We start from the raw sequence: 22,304 nt of genomic DNA on the forward strand, positions 1-22,304 counted from the left end.
GTCTGTCACAGACTACCGCCCTTGGGACAAAGTTCCCACCACAACATTGCACATCACACGGGAGGGAAGCTGCCAACGTGAGGTACTCACCCTAGAGACACATACACCAGTAACCTCAACATCTACTTTAACCACAACTTCTAGGCCACATGTATGACACATGTACACAAGTCTGCTACCATCGGCCTACACACACTATAATACTGTAGACTACACACACTATGACACTATAGACACTATAGACTATACACTCTATGACACTATTCACTATACACACTATGACACTATAGACTACACACAGGGACTATGTACACATAGAATACTCACCCAAAGATCAGTCTGTCAGGCCCAGACCCTTAGTGTCTCAATGACATCCCTGTGTCCTGTGTCTTGTGTCCTTGTCTTGTGTCCTATGTGTGTGTGTGCGCAGTACACCTCAGCCTCCACACCACTGTAGGGGATTTCCCAGCCTGCCCAACAGGTCTTTCTCAGAAAATCGTCACTTAACTCCCCTTGCCTCCCCCCCCCCAACTCCTTTACATTTCCCGACAGTTATAAAAGCGAGGCCTCGTCATCCAGTCGGGTCACACGCCTTGTGTTTGATACACGGAGCTCCTTCTTCTCTTGGCTCACATACTGGAAGCAGCAGGTGCGCAGGTGGGCAGGTGGGCAGGCAGGTGCAAACCACGACTGCTGTTGAAAACACGAGGGAGGTAAGTGGACTTGATTTTGTAATCTTCAGCTCGTTGTTTGAAAACAATGGGGCTGAGGTTTTGACTTCATCATTGCTGGGTGTCAGTTCATTTCTTTTTCCACACCTTGATACCCGTGTCACTGATACACATGTAATCGATTCTTTAACAACACACGTTGCACACTGTACACACGTACGTGACCAACAGACACGAGTCTCTTTAAGACTGAAGATATCTCCGCCAGTCCTTCAATGACTCAATGACAATGGCAATGGCGATGACAATTATGACGATGGCAATGAAAATGACAATGACAATGACACCCGATATGAGTTTGCTGACACAGCTGTGGCACCCTACTTAAGCAAGGCTGTCATGACGGAGGGATAGAGCTCCCCAGTTTAAACGATTCTGTCACGTCATGTCACATTGATGTCACTTGTCAGTTTTGTTTACTCACACCTCTTAGTGGCGATAACGTGTTTGAACTATTTATCTGTGAGACTGTGAGACTGTGACAGACTGTGAAGCTATGGAGCTGTGACACAGTCACGCTGTGACAATACCGTATCTTTACTGTGTGCCTGCAGCTAACACCGCAGACTGTGAACAGCTACTGAACAGTTTTAAGCGGTCTGTGAACACACAATAAACAGTTCATAAGCAACATACAGAACATCAACAAAACATGTTAAAACAGTCTATGAACATCATAATGAACAGTGAATGAAGAACAGTCTGTGCATGTTGTCGTTTGTCTGTGGTGTACACTAGGCTTTGACGATGTCCAAGATGCCCCCACCACCACGACCACCACCGCGGGGCGCTGCACGGAACTCACACAAGCAGGGGCAGCAACCCTCTCCTACCTTCAACAATGCTGCAGGTGAGCTTAGAATGGGGAACCCACCTGGTCATCTGTTGTAGGTACAAACTTGACTTGTTTGACCCAGTCTCTCGCAAAGTGAACAGAGAAGGTGTCTTGTACTCACTACCTGCCACAGGTGAGACCTACCTGCCACACAGATACAGGCAATGTCCTTGCTGGACACTTGTGGTCAAGTCTATAGCTGTAACTACACAGGCCTCTTCTTTGCTGACTACACGCGCTCCTTACCCTGATATATAAAATATGTATGATGTATGTGTCTTCTGGAATAGACTAGTGTTGTATAAACTGTACTGTCGTCCCCATCATATGAGCCGATCGCCTTATTAACAACAAGTTTCCTTCGTTTGCTCGGTATTCATCCTCCCATCCCTCCGTCAAAAGGAACTGAACTCGAGAGAGAGAGAAGCACAGAGGCAAACTCACACACACGAAGAGCTCGACTTACAGGCTACACTACTGTACCACAGTCAAACACTTAACTACACAGGTGTCCTCTCTCTACATACCTGGCGGAGAACTAGTTTACATTCCCTGCTTGTTCCCACAGTCGGGTACACACAAGGATGTTTTGTCCCAAGGATCAAGGGTCAAGTGGTAAACGGGTAGGAGACGAAACAGGCATCAAAACTCGAACTCAAGGCCATCGGAAATTTGTTCGTGAATAAAACCGAGCTAAGGTACCCGAGGAGCTATGCTCAGCTCTTTCAACCACTTCCCGTAGGACTGGTAGGTCTGCAGGTTCACTGTGTCTAATCTGCTTGTGTGGGAGGATGTGGCATTGGTCTTCAGCTGGAACTTGGTCCTTACAGTCCATCGCTTGAGTACAGCATTGCTTTCTGTGAGGTGGCCATTGTTGTCTTCGATGACTCAGGTCTGTGCCGATCGGTCAGTGAGAGTCCTGAGTGGTTGGTGGACCTTTTGGTTGGAAGAGAACGTAATCCCCGATCCATGTGAGACTAAGTTTGTAAAGTTTTTCTAAACTGACCGGCATAGCGGGACTTGGTCAGTCAGGATGACATTGTGCAGGAATGAACAAAGGAAGAGGGAAACCTACAAGTACACAGCTTTATTGTGATGGAACAAATAGAAGCTAGGAAATGTCAACATTACTTCGGACCAATAGAAAAAGGTGTTCACCAGCAAGATTAGACGAGAAAATTCCATTTTCACTGGGAAACAAAATAGCTAACACACAAATAACTCACAACAATGGAATGGCGCCATGTTGACTACAAAATTCAGTTTCGTTTGTTGTTAGCCTCTGTTACTGTCAGATTATTTCAATAAAAACTCTTCTCCCACTGTGTTTGTTTATTTGTTAAATATCGAAAGCTTCCACTTGCGCAGGTGTTGACTGACCGGCTGTGTGGGTGGCCGCTGTATTTACTTTACACGGAAACAAAATCCACGGGTTGTCCCTCCCATAAACTCTCCGCCAACACTTGTGTTGACTCTGGGGTTATGAATACAGGATTCAGCCCTGTCTCCGGGTATAAATTGGACACAAATTTGATAGATCGGGTAGCGTGCTTGAGAAACACCAGTCCTCGACATGTTTCCGTCTTGACATGCGCACTCCGTGCTCCATGCATGCCACACTGAGAAGCTACTCACCCAGCAGCACAGGACCAATCAGCCCTCCCCGCAATGTCCGAATATTGTCACTGCATGACAAGATTGCTGAACACTCTAGATAACAGATGACACCGGATGTCCCCCCCTCTCTATCTCCCTCTCTCTCTCATTTCACACGTTTCACCCTCGTCGTCCATGTGAAGGGAAATACAATGGTGCAGTCACAGAGTTTGGTTGTGACACATTCGGCGGGTCAGTCAACAATCAGAAGTCAAGCAGCCCACAGCTCGTGGCACAGGGAGCGAGAGAACGTACCCTGCTCGTGTCCCTGGGGGTCTCTGGGGTCTGCTACACACTGGTACCTCCCTCCATCCGACCCCACTCAACCTGTCACGTGTCTCACCATACATAAGACGTTGACTGAGGGCAACAAGTTCACTTTTCAAAGAGACAGAAGCCTCCCTCTCATCCCCTGTGGTTATGAGAGTAGCACACGTGTGTGTGTTAGTGTGTGTGTGTGTGTGTGTGCGTGTTTATATTCATGGGCTTACTTGTGCATGTGTGCGTATATTGTACAGTTTACTACTCATTCCCTATTTTCGAGAGGCAAGTCCGCCAGAAGCTGATCTCTTACTCAGACTCTTCTCACAAATCACAAGAATGTCGTTTCTCGATCACTTTACAATAATTAACATTTTTTTTTTTTTTGTAATTTTAGTGTCGGGGAACCTGCAAAAGCCGACCTCAGACACAACTCTAAGCTCAGAAATGGAAGAGGCACAGCTGAGGTCAGAAGGTCATGATCATACAGAAGACAGTGAAGGCAGTTCGAGTCCAGAAGAGCCGGAAACTCAGGTGAGACTGTAATGATGATGTCACAAAGTCACAGGTGCCCACATGGCAGTCACAGGTACAGGTGAGAGGAGTAATCGAGAAGGATAATAATGAGAACGACAATAATCACAAAAAGGATCATATGGACTGTAGAGCATGATACAATGATCAGTCATCTGTCTGTAGACACGACATGTTGACTCCGTCACTGATCCATCAAACAAACAGTACAGGTATGCATGTTCGTGTGTATGTGTGTATGTGTGTGTGCTTGTTTCTGACGGTCTGTGTGTTTGTGTGTGTGTCTGCACATGTAGCAGGAGGACAGGAAGGAAGAGACCACTCAACTACCGAAGGGTAAAGGCCTTTACAGCATCGGCAACAGCCTAAAGAACCAAGTGTCAAAGGCCAAGCTGGGAGGTCAGCTAGTGTCGTCACAGTATGTCTGTGTATAACTGATTGCAAGTGTGTCTACTGATAGATGTGCTGTGTATATGTCACTGCTGTAGATGTTGAAATATACTTTAATGTTAACGCTGTCTCGCGTAGATGTCTCACGAAATTCTTACCTGTGGATGTACAAATATTGTTATCTACACGTGTCTACAGCGGTGTCTACTGTCATGTATAGGCATCAATGCCAGCTAGATATTTCTACTGTAGATGAGTATATGGCATCGTTAACAAGGTCTTTAATGTAGATGTACACACACACACTGACCACACTGAGTATCGTCAGCAACACGTCCACAATAGCAACCACATCCTTGTCGTGTAACTCGCTATTAGGCTGTTACATTGCTATGGCGACGGCTACACTCACCACGTTTTCTTTCTATGTAAAGGTAGTATAGTCTACTAGGTTGAACATTACACGTGTTCCTGTGTAATGACAGTATAGTCTACTAGGTTGAACAATATACTAGTCTACTGCGTGTTTCTCTGTAATGTCAGTATAGCCTACTATATATATTAACCTACTATATGTTGAATAGCTGATTAATATTGTTTATTTGTTGCTGCAAAAAGGCAAGAAGCAGAAACATGATCAGGAGATGACGAAGGCTGAAAGCGGGAAGACAGACGAGAGAGAACAGCACAAAGAAGAGGAAAGGAAGGACTATGTCATTGACCCCACAGGTGCAGTCTGGGAGGTCACACCAGAAAGAGAAAAGCTCTATTATGAGGAATGATTACCTTTCTATGGTAAAGTTTCATCACGGGACGGGACTTCACTAAAGGTGTAAAGATGTTGTTGATAAAACAGATAACCGATGACCTCCTTTCAGTGAAGTTCCGTCCCCTGCTGACTGTCTAGGGGTCGCGGACATCACCAGGCAACAAAGGTCATCACCAGGGGGACACCACAACATCAAAGTCATATAAATGTCACTTTATTTATCTAAAGCCAAAAAAATATAAAACCTCAAACAAACACTAAAATAAAAACAAACTAGAGGAAGGAGCCCAGAGCTCTGACTATCAACGCTTGTTGTTGGTGATCATTGAGGGGCTGCAGGGCGGGGTAATTAGTTGATGGGGTAATTAGCTGATGAGTGCAATTATTCACGGAACTGTGAACCCACAATATGTAGAATATGGCGTCACGTGGTCAGATATTGCAACCATGTATCTGTGTGTGTGATGACCTGTACCACGTGACTCTATATGTGTGTGTGTGTGTGATCCAGTGGCGAGCCCAGCTCTGTCTGTTGCTAACGAGGTGGACAAAGCCAAGGTGGACATCAGCGTCGGAGCGGTGAACATCGAGGCAGGTGACAGGGCAACGATCCTTAAGGAAGGCACGTGATGTTCTATTATTGTGTGTGTGCTTGTGTGTTAGTGTTTGTGTGTGTAAGTGTGTGAGTGTGTGTGTAAGAATGTGTAAGTGTTTGTGTGAAAGACAAGACGGTGAGAATGCAAAAGCAAGCGCGGGATGACGGGAGCACCATTAACTAATAACTAGTAACACTCATAACTAATTTAACGTCTGTTTCGTCCAGGCGGCGACATGGAGATCGCTAATAAGGCTAAGGAGGCGGAGGTAAAGATCGAGATTGATGACGTCACTATGAAGCTTGGCGATGACGTCACTGTTCACACCGCAGGTACTGGTGACGAAACGTGTGACGTTTATTTTGAAACATATTGAAACACAGAAATTAATGATAAACTGCTTCCGTTAATGTTTATCGTTTATGCTGACGTAATGGCGCCCTCGACACACACAACTGAAGTGCCCCCCCCCCCACACACCACCACCACCCTCTCACCCACCACAAGCTTACCAAGCACCAGCCCGTTAGTCCTGACTTCAAACTGTACCACGTGACCTGGGTGTCACCAGGTGGCGGGCTGCGTCTGGACGCCCTGGGCAGCACAACAGTGGATGTCAAGGCCGGGGCTCAGACCATCAAGATGGAGGACAAGGCCAAGCTGACAGTTCATGGTGAGAACATGCTTCTCTCCCTTTAGACCCTCTCCGCGCCTCGCTACAGTTTCCTCTTGTTGTCTGTGTTGTTGTTTATCCTTTTCATTCACATTGCATTATTATTGCTCTGTGATTTGTTGTTTTTACTTTTTTCACCTTGTGACCTTTGTGTTATTTTGTGTTGACTCTTCCTGCTCTTTTAGGTGGTCTGGTGGCGCAAGGGTTAATGCCTGTCACCAAGAGAGTGAGGGTTGCCTGTCCTGGGTTCAGATCTCGCCTCGGACACGCTATTCTTTCTTTGTCTGGAACATCATTTCACAGGGCTGGCTGCCTTGCTGTGATATAGCCTTATTTATCCGCCATGATATAACCCTATTTGCCGGGGTGTAGCCTTATTTGACTTGAAATAATCACCTGATCAATTTTTCTGAAGGATTTCATTTACCGACTTTTTCTGTTCCCTCAGGCATGGACGTGGCAGGGGAGGTGACCAGCGCTAGTATCCAGAAGGGCGCAGTGGATATTCAGATGGGAGCAGAGGCCGAGATTGTGATTAAAGGTCTTGTTTACATGTTTACTTGTACACATAATGGTAAGGAAGCGCTCTCGGGGGCTCGTCATGTTCGGCATCAGAGAGAACGCGTCCCTTGTGACTCTGCAAACATCCATCAAGACATGTCTGCCACAACAGTAGCAAGAAAATCCCGTTTATATAATTAGTATTAATTAGGACTACAAGCTATGATGAACAACACATTTTGTGATTATTAGGACAATGACGAGGAATTAAAGCTACAATCGGAAATATTGACCCCGTGCTCCTCAGTGTGTGTGAATGGATAGACTTCTCAGTGTGTGAGTGTGTGTGTGTGTGTGAATGAATAGATTTCTCAGCGTGTATGTGTGTGGTATGATAGAGTTCTCAGTGTGTGAGTGTGTGTGTATAGACAACTGCGTCCCCCTCTGTACAAGCTTGCTAAAAGATAGAAGTACTTTCTCTAACCACACCATCTACTCGTCTACATCTAAATGATGTTTTTGCAGGACCGCTACCGACTGACCTTCACGAGGTAAAGGACGAGGAAGATGATGAAGACACTTTGACGATTCGTGCAAAAGACAGGCAGCGACTTGTTCTGGAAGGTTTGTCATTTCTTGTGATGGCAGTTGGTCATAACACGTAAACTGTAATAACTTGTAACACTTAGACTGTCATAACATTTCTTTTGATGTCTACCTCAGGGGTGGGGACCTCTGTTGCCTCCAAGGGCCAGAGAGATATTGAGAACATCACTCGCGGGACATACACGTGTATCTACTTGAGATGATCTGTGTGTGATCAAGCTGTGATTACTATTATTGTTGTTCTTCACCCAAAGGGGTTGTGTATGTATAACGATGTGTGTGTGTATTATGAGCGCGTGCCTTCATGTAACAGCTGGAGAAGAAGGCAATGACGAGGAGGAGAGAACTCTGGGACACGAGATTATCACCAGAGGGCGCCAGGCGTATAAAGTCCTTCACGAAGGTAAGAATGTGTTAGTCTAATCAACCAGCAGCATCACACACACAAACAAGCTGAAATGACTAAGCATCCTGAGCAATTCAGTTGGGAACAAGGAACGTGTGGCTGGCCTTCACCCCTCTTGTGACCGCCCTCGTGTCATGGCCTTCACCCCTCTTGTGACCGCCCTCGTGTCATGGCCAACGAGAAGCACCCTGTCCTGTCTTCTGGCCGCAAGAGATCGTTAAGCGGTGTTGATGGTTGTGGTTGTCGTGGTAACAGTAAATTAACACAAAAATACAAATTGAGAGGAAATAGGGTCATTGCTCCTTGACCGGAACAGCAGTATACATGGTAAACCTTGACCTTAGCAGCATAGTTAAATAAATATCGGGCGTTGTATAAATATATACATTTCCTGACATTTCTTGATACTTGAACTTTGACCTCGAGACAGAACGACTGATCTACTGGAAGGGGTTGAGCCGGTGCCAGAACCGACAGTGCGAGAGCAAGAGACTTCGCATGGAGCTTGGCAACGACATCACCATCATCGACACACGAGGTCAGTTGGTAATGGCGGGCAGGAGACGCGCATGTTGTTTGTAAGAACACGGTATGTTGTCTCTAGGTTGTCTGTAAGGTCACACAGTATGTTGTAAGGTCACACTGTATGTTGTAAGGTCACATGGTATGTTCCAGGGCGGCACGACCTTCAGGCGTGTGTGTGCGTCTGTCTCGCGTGCAAGAAAGAAATGCTTCCAAGGGAGGAAACCTATCTTAAACAAGGGTTGTGGCCCGTGGAGCGAGGTCGCTATTTAATTGACGTGGAGCTCTTTCGTTTCTACGAGAGTCTGCGAGACTGCTGCAAGGAACTGTCACCTCAAACCTTCGTGGCTGCCCTGGGCCACCTGTCGGAGAAATATGGCAGGGTAGGGGATGCGGGGTGGGTGGGTGAGCGAGTGAAGAAAGATGTTTGAGAGAGAGAGAGACCTATAACCCTTTACTCAACGTTTCACTTAGGGACACAGGAGACGGACAGACATGAAGCAACACCAAACAGACACATGTATGTTTGTTGACAACCACGAGTGCGAGTGGTGACGGGAAGGTTGGTGTGTGATGTCACTGGTGTCACACGTGTACAGTTGTAACATGTCTTCCATCTGTCAGACACCACGGCCTAAGTGTAACAGGTTCTGTTTTATCTTGCCGCAGAGCAAGGAGCTCAATGAGACTATTTTTCTCAACGCATTTTTCGAGTGGAAGAAGACACAGCAGTGACGGGGCAGTTCATGCGTGTCGTCCAGTGACGTCATCTGGTGGCGACACCTTGTGACCATTACCTGTATCTACCTGCTTGTCAACAATTACATTATGAGATACTATTGTTGTTTGTCTGTAGACTATGGGATACTGTTGTTGTTGTTGGTCTGTAGACTATGGGATACTGTTGTTGTTGTTGGTCTGTAGACTATGGGAAACTGTTGTCGCTGGTTTCTCCCAGGCTCAACATGTTGTTAAGTATCCGGGTGGATCTTCGGGTTCCAGTCTGCGAGTACCACTGGGAAGCACTCCTAAGCTATTGCTGATCTGGTCTTGTCTATCGTCTACCGGAATTTAAAATATTTTTCCCGTCATTGTCTTGGGGATCAAATTTTTGAAGTGTCAACCTGAGCATCGATAGTGTTGTCCTGGCAGACAGGTAAATAAAAATCTGTGTTTGAGGTTACAGGTGAGAGACTCTAACCATATCCATGCGGGCAGTAGGACACATTAACATGTCATGTCAGTCATTTGTTAACATCTGTCATCAGGTTTCATGACCATGTTGCCATCTCTGATATCAAGCGCAATAAACTCTGGTTTATAACTCTTTACTCTCATAAATGTTGTTGTTTCGTCAATCAGTTTCCCTCTTACCTATTTCTATTGCCCCAGCCCGCTTCCATCACAGGTCGCTCAATGTCACGTGGCAACAATATCTGTACACACTGACAACAGCACTGGCAAAATACTGTGTGGACAGCTTTGTGTCTCACTGACACACTGACACATACAGTGACACATACACTGACACTTGAACGCTTTGAACATTCACAGCTAATGTAATATTTCTTGAAAACAAATGTCACCCGTTGTGTGGTAGTCGGCGGTGACACCAGCATCAGTGTCATGCAGGTGAACCGGTTGTTACACTCACACCCTCGTTACGGAGTCTTGATAGACTGAGTTACACGTGAGTTTGTGTTGTCCACAGGAGGTCTGCACAATAATAGTCATCATAATAAGAACAATAATAATACCATAAAAATACCTTACTATTATTATTATATTTGCAAACAGCTGCACTATTGTCCCAGCCTGCCTGTCAATGTTTGTCGCCTCGTGTCAGTCTGCTGTTGATTAGTGTTCCTCCCCCTACCCACCATGTCTCCCTCCCACCCCCGTGTCGGACGATCATGACGTCACCACCGTCACAGCACGCGCTACACTTGCATACAGACACTCCATCGCAGCAGACGCGACGACAGATCGTCTACCCCAGAGACTGGTCTACAGACTGGGTGACCAAGTCCCGTGAAGATGGCCGAGAGTACAGTCTTGCACCAGTCCAAATGTCAGTTGGTGTTCCTGGGCAAGACGGGGTTAAAGGTCTCCAACCTGTGTCTGGGAACGTTGACCTTTGGCCGATCACGTGTAAGTACATGTGTCTGTGTGTGTGTGTGGGGGGTGTGTGTCCGTGCCTCCGTGTCCGTGTGTGTGTCTGCGTGTGTGTATATGTCCGTGTGTGTGTGGGTGTGTGCCTCCGTGTCCGTGTGTGTGTGTCTGCGTGTGTGTATATGTCCGTGTGTGTGTAGGTGTGTGTGTGTGTGTGTGTGTCCGTGCCTCCGTGTCCGTGTGTGTGTCTGCGTGTGTGTATATGTCCGTGTGTGTGTCTCCGTGTCCGTGTGTGTGTGTGTCACCGTGTCCGTGTGTGTGGCCATAAGGTAAGACAAGACAGCACGATGACCTGACGTGACCTCAGCACTGTAGCTGTCATTGTGTTTGCAGACGGCTGACTTTCTCAAAGACAACCTGCAGGACGAGGCGGCCTATCAGCTGATGGAGAGATTTGCACAATGGGGAGGTAACTGCCTGGACGCGGCAGACTTTTACGGTCCCAACACCTCCGAGATCGGGGGCCGGGTGCCACAACATCAAAGGGATTTTTTTTTCATCTTTCCTGTCTGCATTCTGCTTACCTGTTGCACTCAGGAGAGCGCACGAGCAGACGCCGATAAGACAAAACAGAAGCAGAATCTTCAACGACTGCTGCAGTGACACCTAGACACTGGAATAAGTAAGTGTCGGCAGTCAGCTGCGTATATATAGTCCAGCTAATGGGTGGTTTTCACGTGACGTCATCAGTTTTTGCGAGCTGCTTCAGCGGCCATTTTTCCTCCCCTCTTAAAGCAGTGGTTACTGAAGCTTGCTGGCAACTGATCGGTTATCATGGTCGTCTGCGGCATAAAAGGATGCGGAAACAAGCCCTGCAGTAAACGAAATGTTCCTCTAGATGTATCTTTTCATAAGATACCCAAAATTATTTTGAACCAAGGCGACGAAACAAGAAAACTTACAGAAGAACGACGTCGTCTGCTTTACCGAGAGGATATTACAACAGAAGAGAAGTGGAACAAAATACTTATCTGTTCGAAACACTTTGTTGGCGGTAAGAAACCAGACGCTTTCCAAATTGCTAAAGTATTTAACGTTGTTCTGCATGTTGTACACATTGTGATAAATATTTTCTTCATTGTAGGTTGGTGACAGTTCACGTGATTTGAGTGAACATCAAAACAAGACTTGAATTATGCATGACCACGACTAATAAACTATAGCTATAGAGAGAGAGGATAAAAAATGTTATTTCTACTCCATTATTTTTCTTTTTAGACGTGTATTTGGTTTATTTTGTTTCAGTGCTGATTATTATTATTTTTTTGTAGTTAATATCACAAAGATGTAATTCATGGGTTGTTTTATTCTTGTGTCTAGGAAAGCCAGCATATGTGAATTTCCGGAACAGCCCTTCCTGGCTTCCCACTCTACACTTGGGACATGAGCGATCAAGTACTTGCTCAGAAGCTGAGACTTAAAAAAACAGGTATTTGAGGCTTGTGTCTCGCAAAAGAAGTAATGCATCCGTCCCTACTCTACATACTGCAAGCAAGAATGGAAAATCAATCAGCAGTGACACAAGCCAGGAAGAAAAATTATGTGAAAGTGATTTTGGTTGCTCAAGTGCTTGCGAAGAAAGTTTACATGGTGACATAGAAGATTCCTGTTCAAATGATAAGAACACTCAAACAGATTTTGGTTGCTCAAGTGCTTGCAAAGAAAGTTTACATGGTGGCATAGAAGATTCATGTTCAAATGATCAGAACACTCAAACAGATTTGACTGGACTAAATATAGATGCTATCATGCAGGACTCTGAGACCAGACTTCTTGATTCAGTTAAAAACAGACAACATTGTTCTATTTATGAAAGACAGGTGTATGTTGAAGATGAAGCTAAAGTTCCATTCTACACAGGACTTCCTTCATTGGCAGTAATGGACCTTATTTTCAGAACGGTAGAGCCATACATGTCTAATCAAACACAGTCACTGTCCAAAGAGCAAGAGTTTTTGCTGTGTTTAATTAAGATCAGACTGGACTACCAATTCCAGGATATAGGGTATCAGCTGAAAGTATCCGTGTCAACTGTGCAAAGGAGTTTTCATAGAACTCTTGATGTACTTGTAGCACGGTTGTCTTTTTTGTTGCACTGGCCTTCAAGAGAAGCTCTGAAACTGTCTATGCCTATGTGCTTTAGAGAAAACTTTAAAGATAAAGTTGCTGTTATTGTTGACTGTTTTGAACTTGAAGCACAGAAACCATCGGGCCAAACCAATCAGATCCAAGTTTATTCCAACTATAAAAAATATCATTCTGCCAAATATCTGATTGGGATCACGCCACAAGGTTCAATCAGCTACATTTCAGATGCATTTGGTGGCAGGGCTTCAGACAAACACATCATTGAAAATACTTCTTTGTTGTCCAACTTGTTACCAGGAGATATAATTATGGCCGACAGAGGTTTCAACATTGAAGATGAAGTTCTTTTTTATCAAGCTAAATTAATAATTCAGATTTTACCCATGGGAAAAAGCAACTTCACCCACTACAAGTTGAAAATTCGAGAAAAATAGCCTCTGTACGAATTCATGTTGAGAGAGTTATAGGCTTTGTTCGCAGAAAGTTTGGAATTTTGCAGTCTAAAGTGCCTATTGACCTGATGGCAACAAAGCCTGGTGATGATAATCCAGTCATAGACAAAATAGTTCGGCCTTTGTTGCTGCATTGTAAATTTACATAAATCCACAGTGCCTATTGAGTAGCTATAGTGCAATTTTTTAGTTTGAAATCAGCATTTATTTTCAGAATGCATGCTTGCAATCTGTATATGTTTACATTACCAGAGAAGTTATTCTCAGATATAAAATGCACAATTACCTTACTGTACTTCGTGTTCTTTCGCACTTTATTTATAATAGCATGATGATATCCAACTGATCAGATAAGTTACTTGGTAAGTTGATGTGAAACTGTGAACAATATAGAATTTGTTCTTTGCTGGAGATGTCATGCTTTGTATGATGTTGATCAAAATATTTGCTGTTGACAGAATATTGTTAATATTTTTTGCTTATTAACAGGCTACTCAAACATGTATAATTGAATCAAATGTTATTGTCATTTGAATGCAAATGCCGTTTGCTTCCTCAGAAGCTAATTCAGAGCAATATTGATGCCAGAGCTTCTTTGTGGATTTTAGATTACCTAACCAATAGTTCTTAGTAATCCATATCAGTGATGTTATTTAGATTGGGATTTTGATATGTTCCTTCTTACCCTGTAATGATTTTTTTATGTTATGTTCTGTCAGCAGACACAAACATTTTCTGAAAAGAATTAATAAATATGCATTTGAATGTGCAAAAGTTCTTGTTTGATGTTAAAGAAGAAAGAAAGAAAAGGTGTGACTGGAGAGGGAGAGATTGGGGTAGCAAGCAATGAGTGAGAGGAGGTGAAACTGGACACTTAATGAAGGGGAGGAGGATTGTGTTTCTTATTGAAGGGAGAAGCCACTGCCGGGACAGTGTGTTTTAATAGGGAGAAGAGAAAAGGATTCCGAGAGAGGTGGACGCTTGTTTAAGAGTAGAGAGCCATTTGCTAGACAGTGTGTCTCACTAGTGTGTAAGAGATCGAGTACATTTTAGTTTGGAGGTTGTGTTAGTCGAAGTGTGATTGCCAAGACAGTGAGTTTTAATAGTAGATTCCGTGGATTTTTGTGATTGTGCTAGAAGAGCCATTGCCAAGACAGCGTGCTTCATAATGTGTAGAAGATTCCGTGGATTTTTGTGATTGTGTTAGAAGAACCATTGCCAAGACAGTGAGTTTGAATAGTAATAGATACAGGAATTTGTGTGATTGTGTTAGAGGAGACATTGCCAAGACAGTGAGTTTTAATAGTGTGCAAGGAGTTCGGTGGACTTGGTAAATGTGTTTGACGAAAGGAAGAGCCATTGTTATAGTGACTGTGTTTTCATAGGGTTTTTTATTTATTTATTTTTTTTTTATCAATAAACATAGGCAGACGCGTATAGGCAAAATCGTTTTGTTTATTTGAGTGAAAGAGCACGCAATTGTCCGACTCCGCTGGTGTGCTCGAGAGACGCTAGCGGTGTCGTGACACAAGCCGATATAGAGCCGCTGAAGAAACGCGAAGCGTTAGGGAAGGAAGATGGCGGACAGTGCCTCGTTGCTAACGTGTGTATCACGTGAGTGAAAACGACCCATTATCTTGTGCACACGGCACTTTCCTCACGGAGAATGACCCACCTGCTAAAAATACACTATTGTGGGGCCCATAAGAGGTTTTTATTAAAAAAAATAAATTTCCGTCTAATTATAAAATTATAGAATAAATTGTTGAGCTATAGAATGTATTCTATAGTTATGAAATCACGAATACGTCCGTGATGAAATGAATTGTTTGGCTATGAAAAGAGTTGTATATCTGTAGAATGAGTTGTCTAGATGGAGAAAGATGATGGGGAAAATTATATAAAAAAAAAATCCCTCTTGGTGCCCCATCTTTGCCGTGCGTCAATATTTTTCTGACCGGTAGTCACAGACTCACAGCTGTTGTTGATTTAGTTTCTTTGTTTGTTTAGTCTCATTGTAGTGGGCTGCAAGGTCAACAAGTTCACATTCTTGTCAATTACGAAGATCAAACAATGGATTTCAAAGAGATGTATAAACCTTTGAAGGTTCTCGGATGAGCAACACAGAGTATTAGTGTGAACATAAGTAACTGGTGTTCATAGTGTGCAACCAAGTCAGACTTTGTAAAATGTTAATGCGTCTCTGCATTTATATCCCTTTGTTGTTGTTTTTTTTGAGTGTTTCCAGTGTTATGTGTTTATCGATAGACACACACGTGTACTTTTTGGTCAGTGAAGATTATATCCTTCAGTGTTTTCTTGGGCGTGAATAGCCCGAAACATCTCAATAACAATAACATCTCATCTTCCTTTTTTTGTCTGAGTGAAAGAAAGCACACACACACACACACTTCATTGCAGGACTTATTGCTGTGATCTTCTTGTCGGCAGAATATTTAGACGATTTATCTTCATCTCCAAGCTTTCGTTGAAGTACGAAGCCCTCCCTCCTCCTGCACCTGCGATGGGCTGGACTAGGTATGTACAGCGCGCCCACAAAGGTGCATTTAATACACACAGGATGAAAACCTCGTAAAGAATATTTACATCACCATTTAAATCATTTCTCACAGCATCAGCACTGTTAAACACCCCCACTGTCAACGACATTCCTTCTTCTTCTCCTCCTCCTCCCCCCAACTCACACACAAATGAAACGCTTTGATCTCTTTGTGGTATGTAGTATTTTTAATAAGCAATTAAAACAAATTCATCTCAACTTAAGTTTCAACAGAGGCTTTTAGACAAGAGAGACATGGTGTTATCCTTATCGGACTTTCAAAACATCACAAGATCATCAGAAATCATTAACATATTATTATATTATACTATTAATCATTAAGTCAAGGATGCATTTACCGCTGGTATCATAGAACTCGGCATTACATCCTCCACAGTAGTTATCCCTGGCAGGACGAATTACTAAGAGACGTGAAAAAAGTTTGTTTAAGTAGAAAAATCATAAATTGTGGATTTTAACTAAAAAACAAAAGTATTGCTAACAACATGAAAAATCTATTTAGAAGAACTGATTAAATAAAGACACGGTTGTTAGGTAACAGCTATTAAACATGTAGATAGTTGTTCTTATTGTAATCAAAATGTAGATAGCTTAAAATATTAAATAGACCAAGATAGGTGTATCGAAACGACACCTAGATTAAAAGATAAAACAAATCAACTGGTTATATTGGTAATATGTGCTTCAGTGGTAGATAATACTGAGTCATATTTGAGCATAATTTTGGGTTGCACAATGGATAATTTTTGTGCCGTTAAGAAAACCTCATTACAGGCAACTGAAATGGTGGATTGAGCTTCTATTTGTGATCAACAAACAGGAAAGCTTCACGCATTTTGTCAATACCTTATTACACCAGCACCGTATACAAAATTGCAAAATATCGAAAAATGGCAAAATATTGTGAGTTATATACATTATCATTATGCTAACCGGTTCCTTTGCAGGAGACTCTACGTGTGTGTGTGAAAAAAGAACGAGAGAAGAATACACATTTTAAAGAGATGCTATAATGTGTTTTGGTCCGTTACATGAACCCTCATTTTAGAAGGAAAGAAACAAAAGCATATGATAAATAAAGACAGGGTTACAGGCACACAATAAACACAGGCAGAGAAAGAATGAAAGATCAGAGCACAAATCAGTGCTTACGAGAGATTAATGCAAGAGACTATTGAACAAGATCGAATATTAGAAAAATAATTGAAAGTTGTGAAATAGCCACAACAGTACTAAATATATCAAGAAGTAAAAAGGTCTAAGTAAAAACGGCCTCTACAAATTTTGAATTACACGAAAAAATAATGAATAAAGTTTACCATTTTTGTTACAGAGTAAAAATCCATTTGCTCGAGCTGTAGCCGGGTTCACAGAATGTTTTTTTGACATTGCACTTCTCACAAAGTCATCCGTTACATTATAAACTTTGTTAAAGTCATTTTGTGAAATCGTTAGTTGGGCCATATAGCTCTCTCATCTTCTTGCATTTTTGACGAGCCAGTTCGTTAAGACATTCATTCACAAACCAGGAAACTTCAGTCGTCGACGATAGCCTTTTCAATATTTCAGCATTATCCTCTGCAAAAGAAGAAACGGTTCTGTCGTTTGAGTCCACGGCCCTGCCGTCTGCTTCTCTAGACGTCGACGGTTCTTCCTTTTCACGAGAGGTGGAAGGCTGACGACGACAGATCAGCGGTGTATCCGTAGCCATGTTTGCTTCCTCGATATTGCCACTTTCTCTGTTTCTCTCAAGTCCTTGAGAATTAAATGCTTCTTTCTCTAATGGTGATAACGCCCTAGAGGAGGGAGTAGATTCATCGACAATGTCAGGTGGTGTAGACTGCTGCGATGTCGAGTTTGAGCGCTCTGTTCGACTCCTCTTACGTAAGGACGATCCTTCTTCCTCCGAACACGACGAATCCGAAAATCTTTTATGTTTTTCAGGAGACAGTAATGTAGACCTCTCAGAATAAGCTGTCCTTTCTCTCTGCATGGCATCCCAATCCCTTGGTGTGTCAGATTCGGTGTCCAATTCAAATCCGCTAAATGTTTTAGGTATACACCAATTTGTATAGTCTCCTGTATACTTATTTCCTCTCTGGTACATTCCCCTTTTTTTAGGAGCAAGGAAGGCCAGATTACTGGTCATCGTTTTGTAATACTCTGGAAATTCTATGTTGGAGCGATTGACGAGATGTATTGCATAGCAAATGGAGCTTTGCATGTGTATACGTTTTTTGTTCCAGTGAGGCTCAAGACTGAAATTAGAATCTGTCAGTCCTTCGAAAACATCAATGAAAGCGCCTTTCAGTCTCTGCTCAAGAGACTGATTATCTTCAATGAGGTTCTGGCAGAGACTAAGGAAGATACGTAGGAAGTCCTTAAAGAGCCTTTTAGCTCGGTGCGCCATGGTGTCTCTTGTATCCACGGTAACAGAAAGGTCGACAGCAGCAGGTAAGCTGCAAGGTTCTTGTTGTGGCAATTCACGAATATTGCAGAACACTCTCTTGGCGATTTCAGAACCTTTAAAAGTTCTCAGATGTGCGCACACAGAGTCAATGTCACTGCGAACACCAAAAGCCTCCAAACACTTTATTGCTTCACGAAAACGTCTTTTCTGGCCTGGCTTTGGTTGTAGGACCCTGTTCCGTTGCAGTCTAAAGGTAACTGGTGTCCACGGCGCACAGCGGAGGAAGGCTTCATCACAGACCTTGATTGGCTGCTGGTTACTCATCTTAATGAATTTTTTTTTACACAAGTCTTTGATTTTCTTCGTTTTGTATGGAGAAAGTAGTTATCTTTCTTCAATGCCTTGCTCTTTGAACCTTTCTCTGTCACTGCTCAGCGTGCAATGGGGGACACGGGTGGAGTTCTCGGGGAAGGCACAGCAAACCGTTTGACGTCATCAAAAAATGGACCAATCCAGAAGAAGGATGTTTGCAGTAGTTCCCGCTGGCTTTCAAGTCTCTGGCTGTGATGAGGAGGCAGGCAGGCCGATGTCGAAGTGGGCGTATTTTTTAAATGGTTTCGCCAGTGCGAGGGAAGGTGGGCGTACCGGTGGTGAACCAGAGGTCAGTTTTCCCTAATTGCTACCCTGGTCCTGAGGCAGGGTGGAGATCACAGGAGATAAACCGAGCAATAAAACATCTTTCTCAGCCGAGTACTTGGTGTTGGTATTTAGAAACCTGAATTGAAACGGCTTGCAACTGAACTTATTGTCAGGGTTAGGACCGACAATTGAAGGTATATTCTCCATAAAATAAAGAAAAAAAAGGAGAAAAAGATGAACAGCGGAAATGACACAAACACAAATACAACTGAATTTTAAAATAAAGTATACATAACAACTGGAAAATAAAATAATAATACTACAGTATGGACACTAGCCTACATGCACGTCGCACGCATAACTTGGGTGGAATGCACACAGAGAGAGTAGAGAGGAGAGAGTGTGGTGCAAACAAGAGGTTGATTCTCCCTGTGTGACCAGTCTACAATGGAGAAAAACCCACAGCCACTGAAGAAACGTGGCAAGAAAACTTTGGCGGACGGAACTGTTAAAACCTACGAGTATAATGCTGTAACAAAAGATACACGCTTGTTTTTTGATGATGAATAAGCAAGAAAAATATTTAATGATAAGTTTGAACTTGGGCAAAACAAATCGGGATGTAAGTCCTCTCTACTGGATAATTTCTTGAGCGGTGAAAGTCCTCAGTTTCCCTGATAGTCCAGATAGTGGAATATATAATGTACCCATGCAAGAACAAAACATCATCAGCAATTCCATGTTTGTTTGTTGGTGAGCACGACAAGGTGAAGGATATTATTGATCAAGTTTATGCACATTCAGTCTCGTGCGCCTCTTCACTCGAAGTGAATATGTCAACTATGGATGAGTGTCGCGAGACGCGATCGGGCGTCGCAGGACTTTCTCTCAGACACACTCGCACACACACACACAGGCAAACTTCCACGCGCCCGACGCGAGCAACAAACCCAATCACTTTTCAGTGGACATAAAACACTCACACGAAGTTACAATACGAAACCAGTGGCGTAGGAACCAGGGGGGCTGCAGGGGCAGCCGCCCCCCCCCCCCAAGGAAAATAGGGGGGGGGGCAGGAATATCCTTTTGAACCCCCCAAATATTTGAGACGTAATTCCTCACAAAGAGCAAAGAACTGAAGAAAGGTAGGAGAACGTAGAGAGGAGACGGTCATCACCGTCACAAAAGCGGGCCCTGAGGCAAGTGGAGGCTCGAACACCTCTGACGATCAGATCGGGGACAGTCCGTTGGTATTGTTTGCCATGCTAATTGCAGGCTGTGTTGAAGCCTGAGCGAAGAAAGCAGCCGGACAGTACATCGGTACATCGAGTGTCGTCTCCCTCCCCCCCCTGCCCCATAATGCGACGCCTTTTCTTTGGCGGTTTTCGTTTGACCAACATAAAACATCCTCCACCCACTCGCTGTCACCCTAAAATTATCTGCTATCGCTTACAACCAAAGGAGCCGCACTGGCCATCGGGAACACAGAAAGCCAGTAACGAATTAGTTGCAGAACGCAGTTTTTCTGCCTTAAAACGAACAAAAACATACCTGAGAAGTTCCATGACACAAACGCGCTTGAATAACTGTCTCATTATGCCATGTATTTAAAGAGAGGGTTTGATCTGCTTAATCTGGACGAGATTGCAATGGAGTTCATTAATAGAAATCACCGAAGACGCACTGTTTTTTGGCACACTGACTTGCCAACCTTGATTAATATGATTTATATGATTATAACGTTTATCACATTTCTTGTGAATGCGTTAGCCGGAGAGTCATTCTTTAATTTGTTTTTTCTTATTCAATGCTGCTTTGCCTTTTAACAATAAACAGCGTGTTGTGATGCTACCACTGTGTACGTGCGTGCGTGCAGTACCCCCCCCCATCCTTTTTTACGTAATGTGCGAGTGCGAACGCCGTTCACTGTCAGCAGGGAGTTTGCCCCCCCCAACGCCGAACATCTTCCTACACCACTGGAAACTGAAATGCATTGGCGGTCACAGAGCCCGACCTCAAAAGATATAAAAATAAACAGATTGCAGAGAAAAGAAAAGACAAACAAACAAACCAGCATGGGAGAGCCCCAGTACTTAAAAATCATGTCTGCGCACTGATCAGCGAGCTAACGGCCTGCGACAAGGCGACAGCAAAGCTCTATTTACTCACCCAATTCGGTTCGTGACGCGTTGATTCTGTCACACACAGAAAACGCAGGAGAAAACTGATCCGTTGCTCGTACCCGTCCCACGTGCACCGCAGCAAATCCCGAGCACAACAGCTTTTCTCAATACAGAAACTTTTCTTTGTCTGCCGACCCGATCCCGGGCCTTCAATATGTCGTCCCTGTCTCTCTCTGGATTACCCGTTCTTCTTACGTAATAGCCATATCTTACGTCAGCACCAGTGACGACAAACTTTCCAAGGAGCAAGCGACGCGCGACAATGAGCACGTGCTGATCATCACTTTGGGCTGTGCGAGTGATAGAACTGTTTGGATTTCTAATAACGTCTACATTGTGATGTATTTATTCTCCGGTAAAATAGTAGACAAACGTATACCATCATTCACAACCTATCCCCACGCCTCTCTGTCTCTCAAACTCTCTCTCTCTCTCTGGAGGACTCAGTGAGAGAGAATGTAATGTTTTCTGGAAAGGAATCAATTCAAATAATGATGACTACAGTAAAAAAAAAAAACTGTCAGTATTTGCTTTTTTTTCTTTTTTTTTTTTTTCAGTGCGGTCCTCATACTGCTAGCATTTTTTTTTCTTTTATCGCGATTGATATCACAGGCCTAAGCAGTTAGCCCTTTGGAAATACCCGAAAATGACTAGTTCACCTGAAATAGAGACACCCACACGGCTGCTGAAGCGTGACGAGACGTCTGCACTCAGTTTCCGGGCAAGGGAACCTTGAACTGCTGCTTGTCTTATATATGACCTTCTTTTTGTTTTTCATTTCGACGTGAACTTTCTGGGTCGTTATTTGTTTGTTTAATGACTTCACCGGTGTTAACTTGGCTACCAACAGGGCAGAAGTGGATGTTCATTTGTTGTTGTTGTTGACACGAATTTATGGATAGTTGTTGATGAAACCTCCGTGATAGTCATCTCTGTTTATCTTTGACAAATTTGTCGTCTTTGCCCTCAGAACATTATTTAACTGGGTGTTTTTCTTGTTTTTACATTTGTTAAAAATCGCATTTTGGAAACACTTCTTCTTCCCAAATACGAGAAAAAGACGTGGGCACCTGTCTTTGACTGTGTCTGCTGCGAAATGGCGCATCTTCTCATCCACGCACAACTGAAAACTTTCCTTTGTCCAGCTCTTTATGAGGTCAAAGTTCACTGTTAATAGTTTTGATGTTTTGTTTTGCGTGATTTTCTTTTTCTGCCTTGCATTCTGTCACGACACCGCTAGTGTCTCTCGTTTACACGATAGTCTCCCCGTGTATATCATTTGATGTTTATACAATACAC

At 43.5% G+C, this 22,304-nt stretch overlaps 1 protein-coding gene across 1 annotated transcript; it reads left to right on the top strand.

Moving 5' to 3' along the window:
* Nucleotides 1-541: 541 nt before the first annotated feature.
* LOC112565042 lies at nucleotides 542-9,817 on the top strand. The gene is made up of 14 exons (XM_025240277.1): nucleotides 542-713; nucleotides 1,470-1,581; nucleotides 3,881-4,017; nucleotides 4,314-4,416; nucleotides 5,026-5,136; nucleotides 5,688-5,798; nucleotides 6,000-6,104; nucleotides 6,344-6,445; nucleotides 6,894-6,986; nucleotides 7,472-7,570; nucleotides 7,866-7,955; nucleotides 8,389-8,496; nucleotides 8,634-8,863; nucleotides 9,150-9,817. The coding sequence occupies exons 2-14, from the start codon at nucleotides 1,479-1,481 to the stop codon at nucleotides 9,213-9,215; spliced, it is 1,458 nt and encodes a 485-aa protein (XP_025096062.1). The 5' UTR covers nucleotides 542-713; nucleotides 1,470-1,478; the 3' UTR covers nucleotides 9,216-9,817.
* The last annotated feature ends 12,487 nt before the right edge of the window (nucleotides 9,818-22,304 follow it).

This window comes from Pomacea canaliculata, linkage group LG5 (genome assembly GCF_003073045.1).
Source record: "Pomacea canaliculata isolate SZHN2017 linkage group LG5, ASM307304v1, whole genome shotgun sequence".
Lineage (NCBI taxonomy): Eukaryota > Metazoa > Mollusca > Gastropoda > Architaenioglossa > Ampullariidae > Pomacea > Pomacea canaliculata.

Excerpts from the sequence above, each read along its gene's own strand:
- LOC112565042 (XM_025240277.1), top strand. The coding sequence starts at position 1,479 with ATGTCCAAGATGCCCCCACCACCACGACCACCACCGCGGGGCGCTGCA. Across the intron at positions 5,799-5,999 it reads GGCAACGATCCTTAAGGAAG|GCGGCGACATGGAGATCGCT; the intron begins GCACGTGATGTT and ends TGTTTCGTCCAG. Across the intron at positions 6,446-6,893 it reads GGCCAAGCTGACAGTTCATG|GCATGGACGTGGCAGGGGAG; the intron begins GTGAGAACATGC and ends CTGTTCCCTCAG.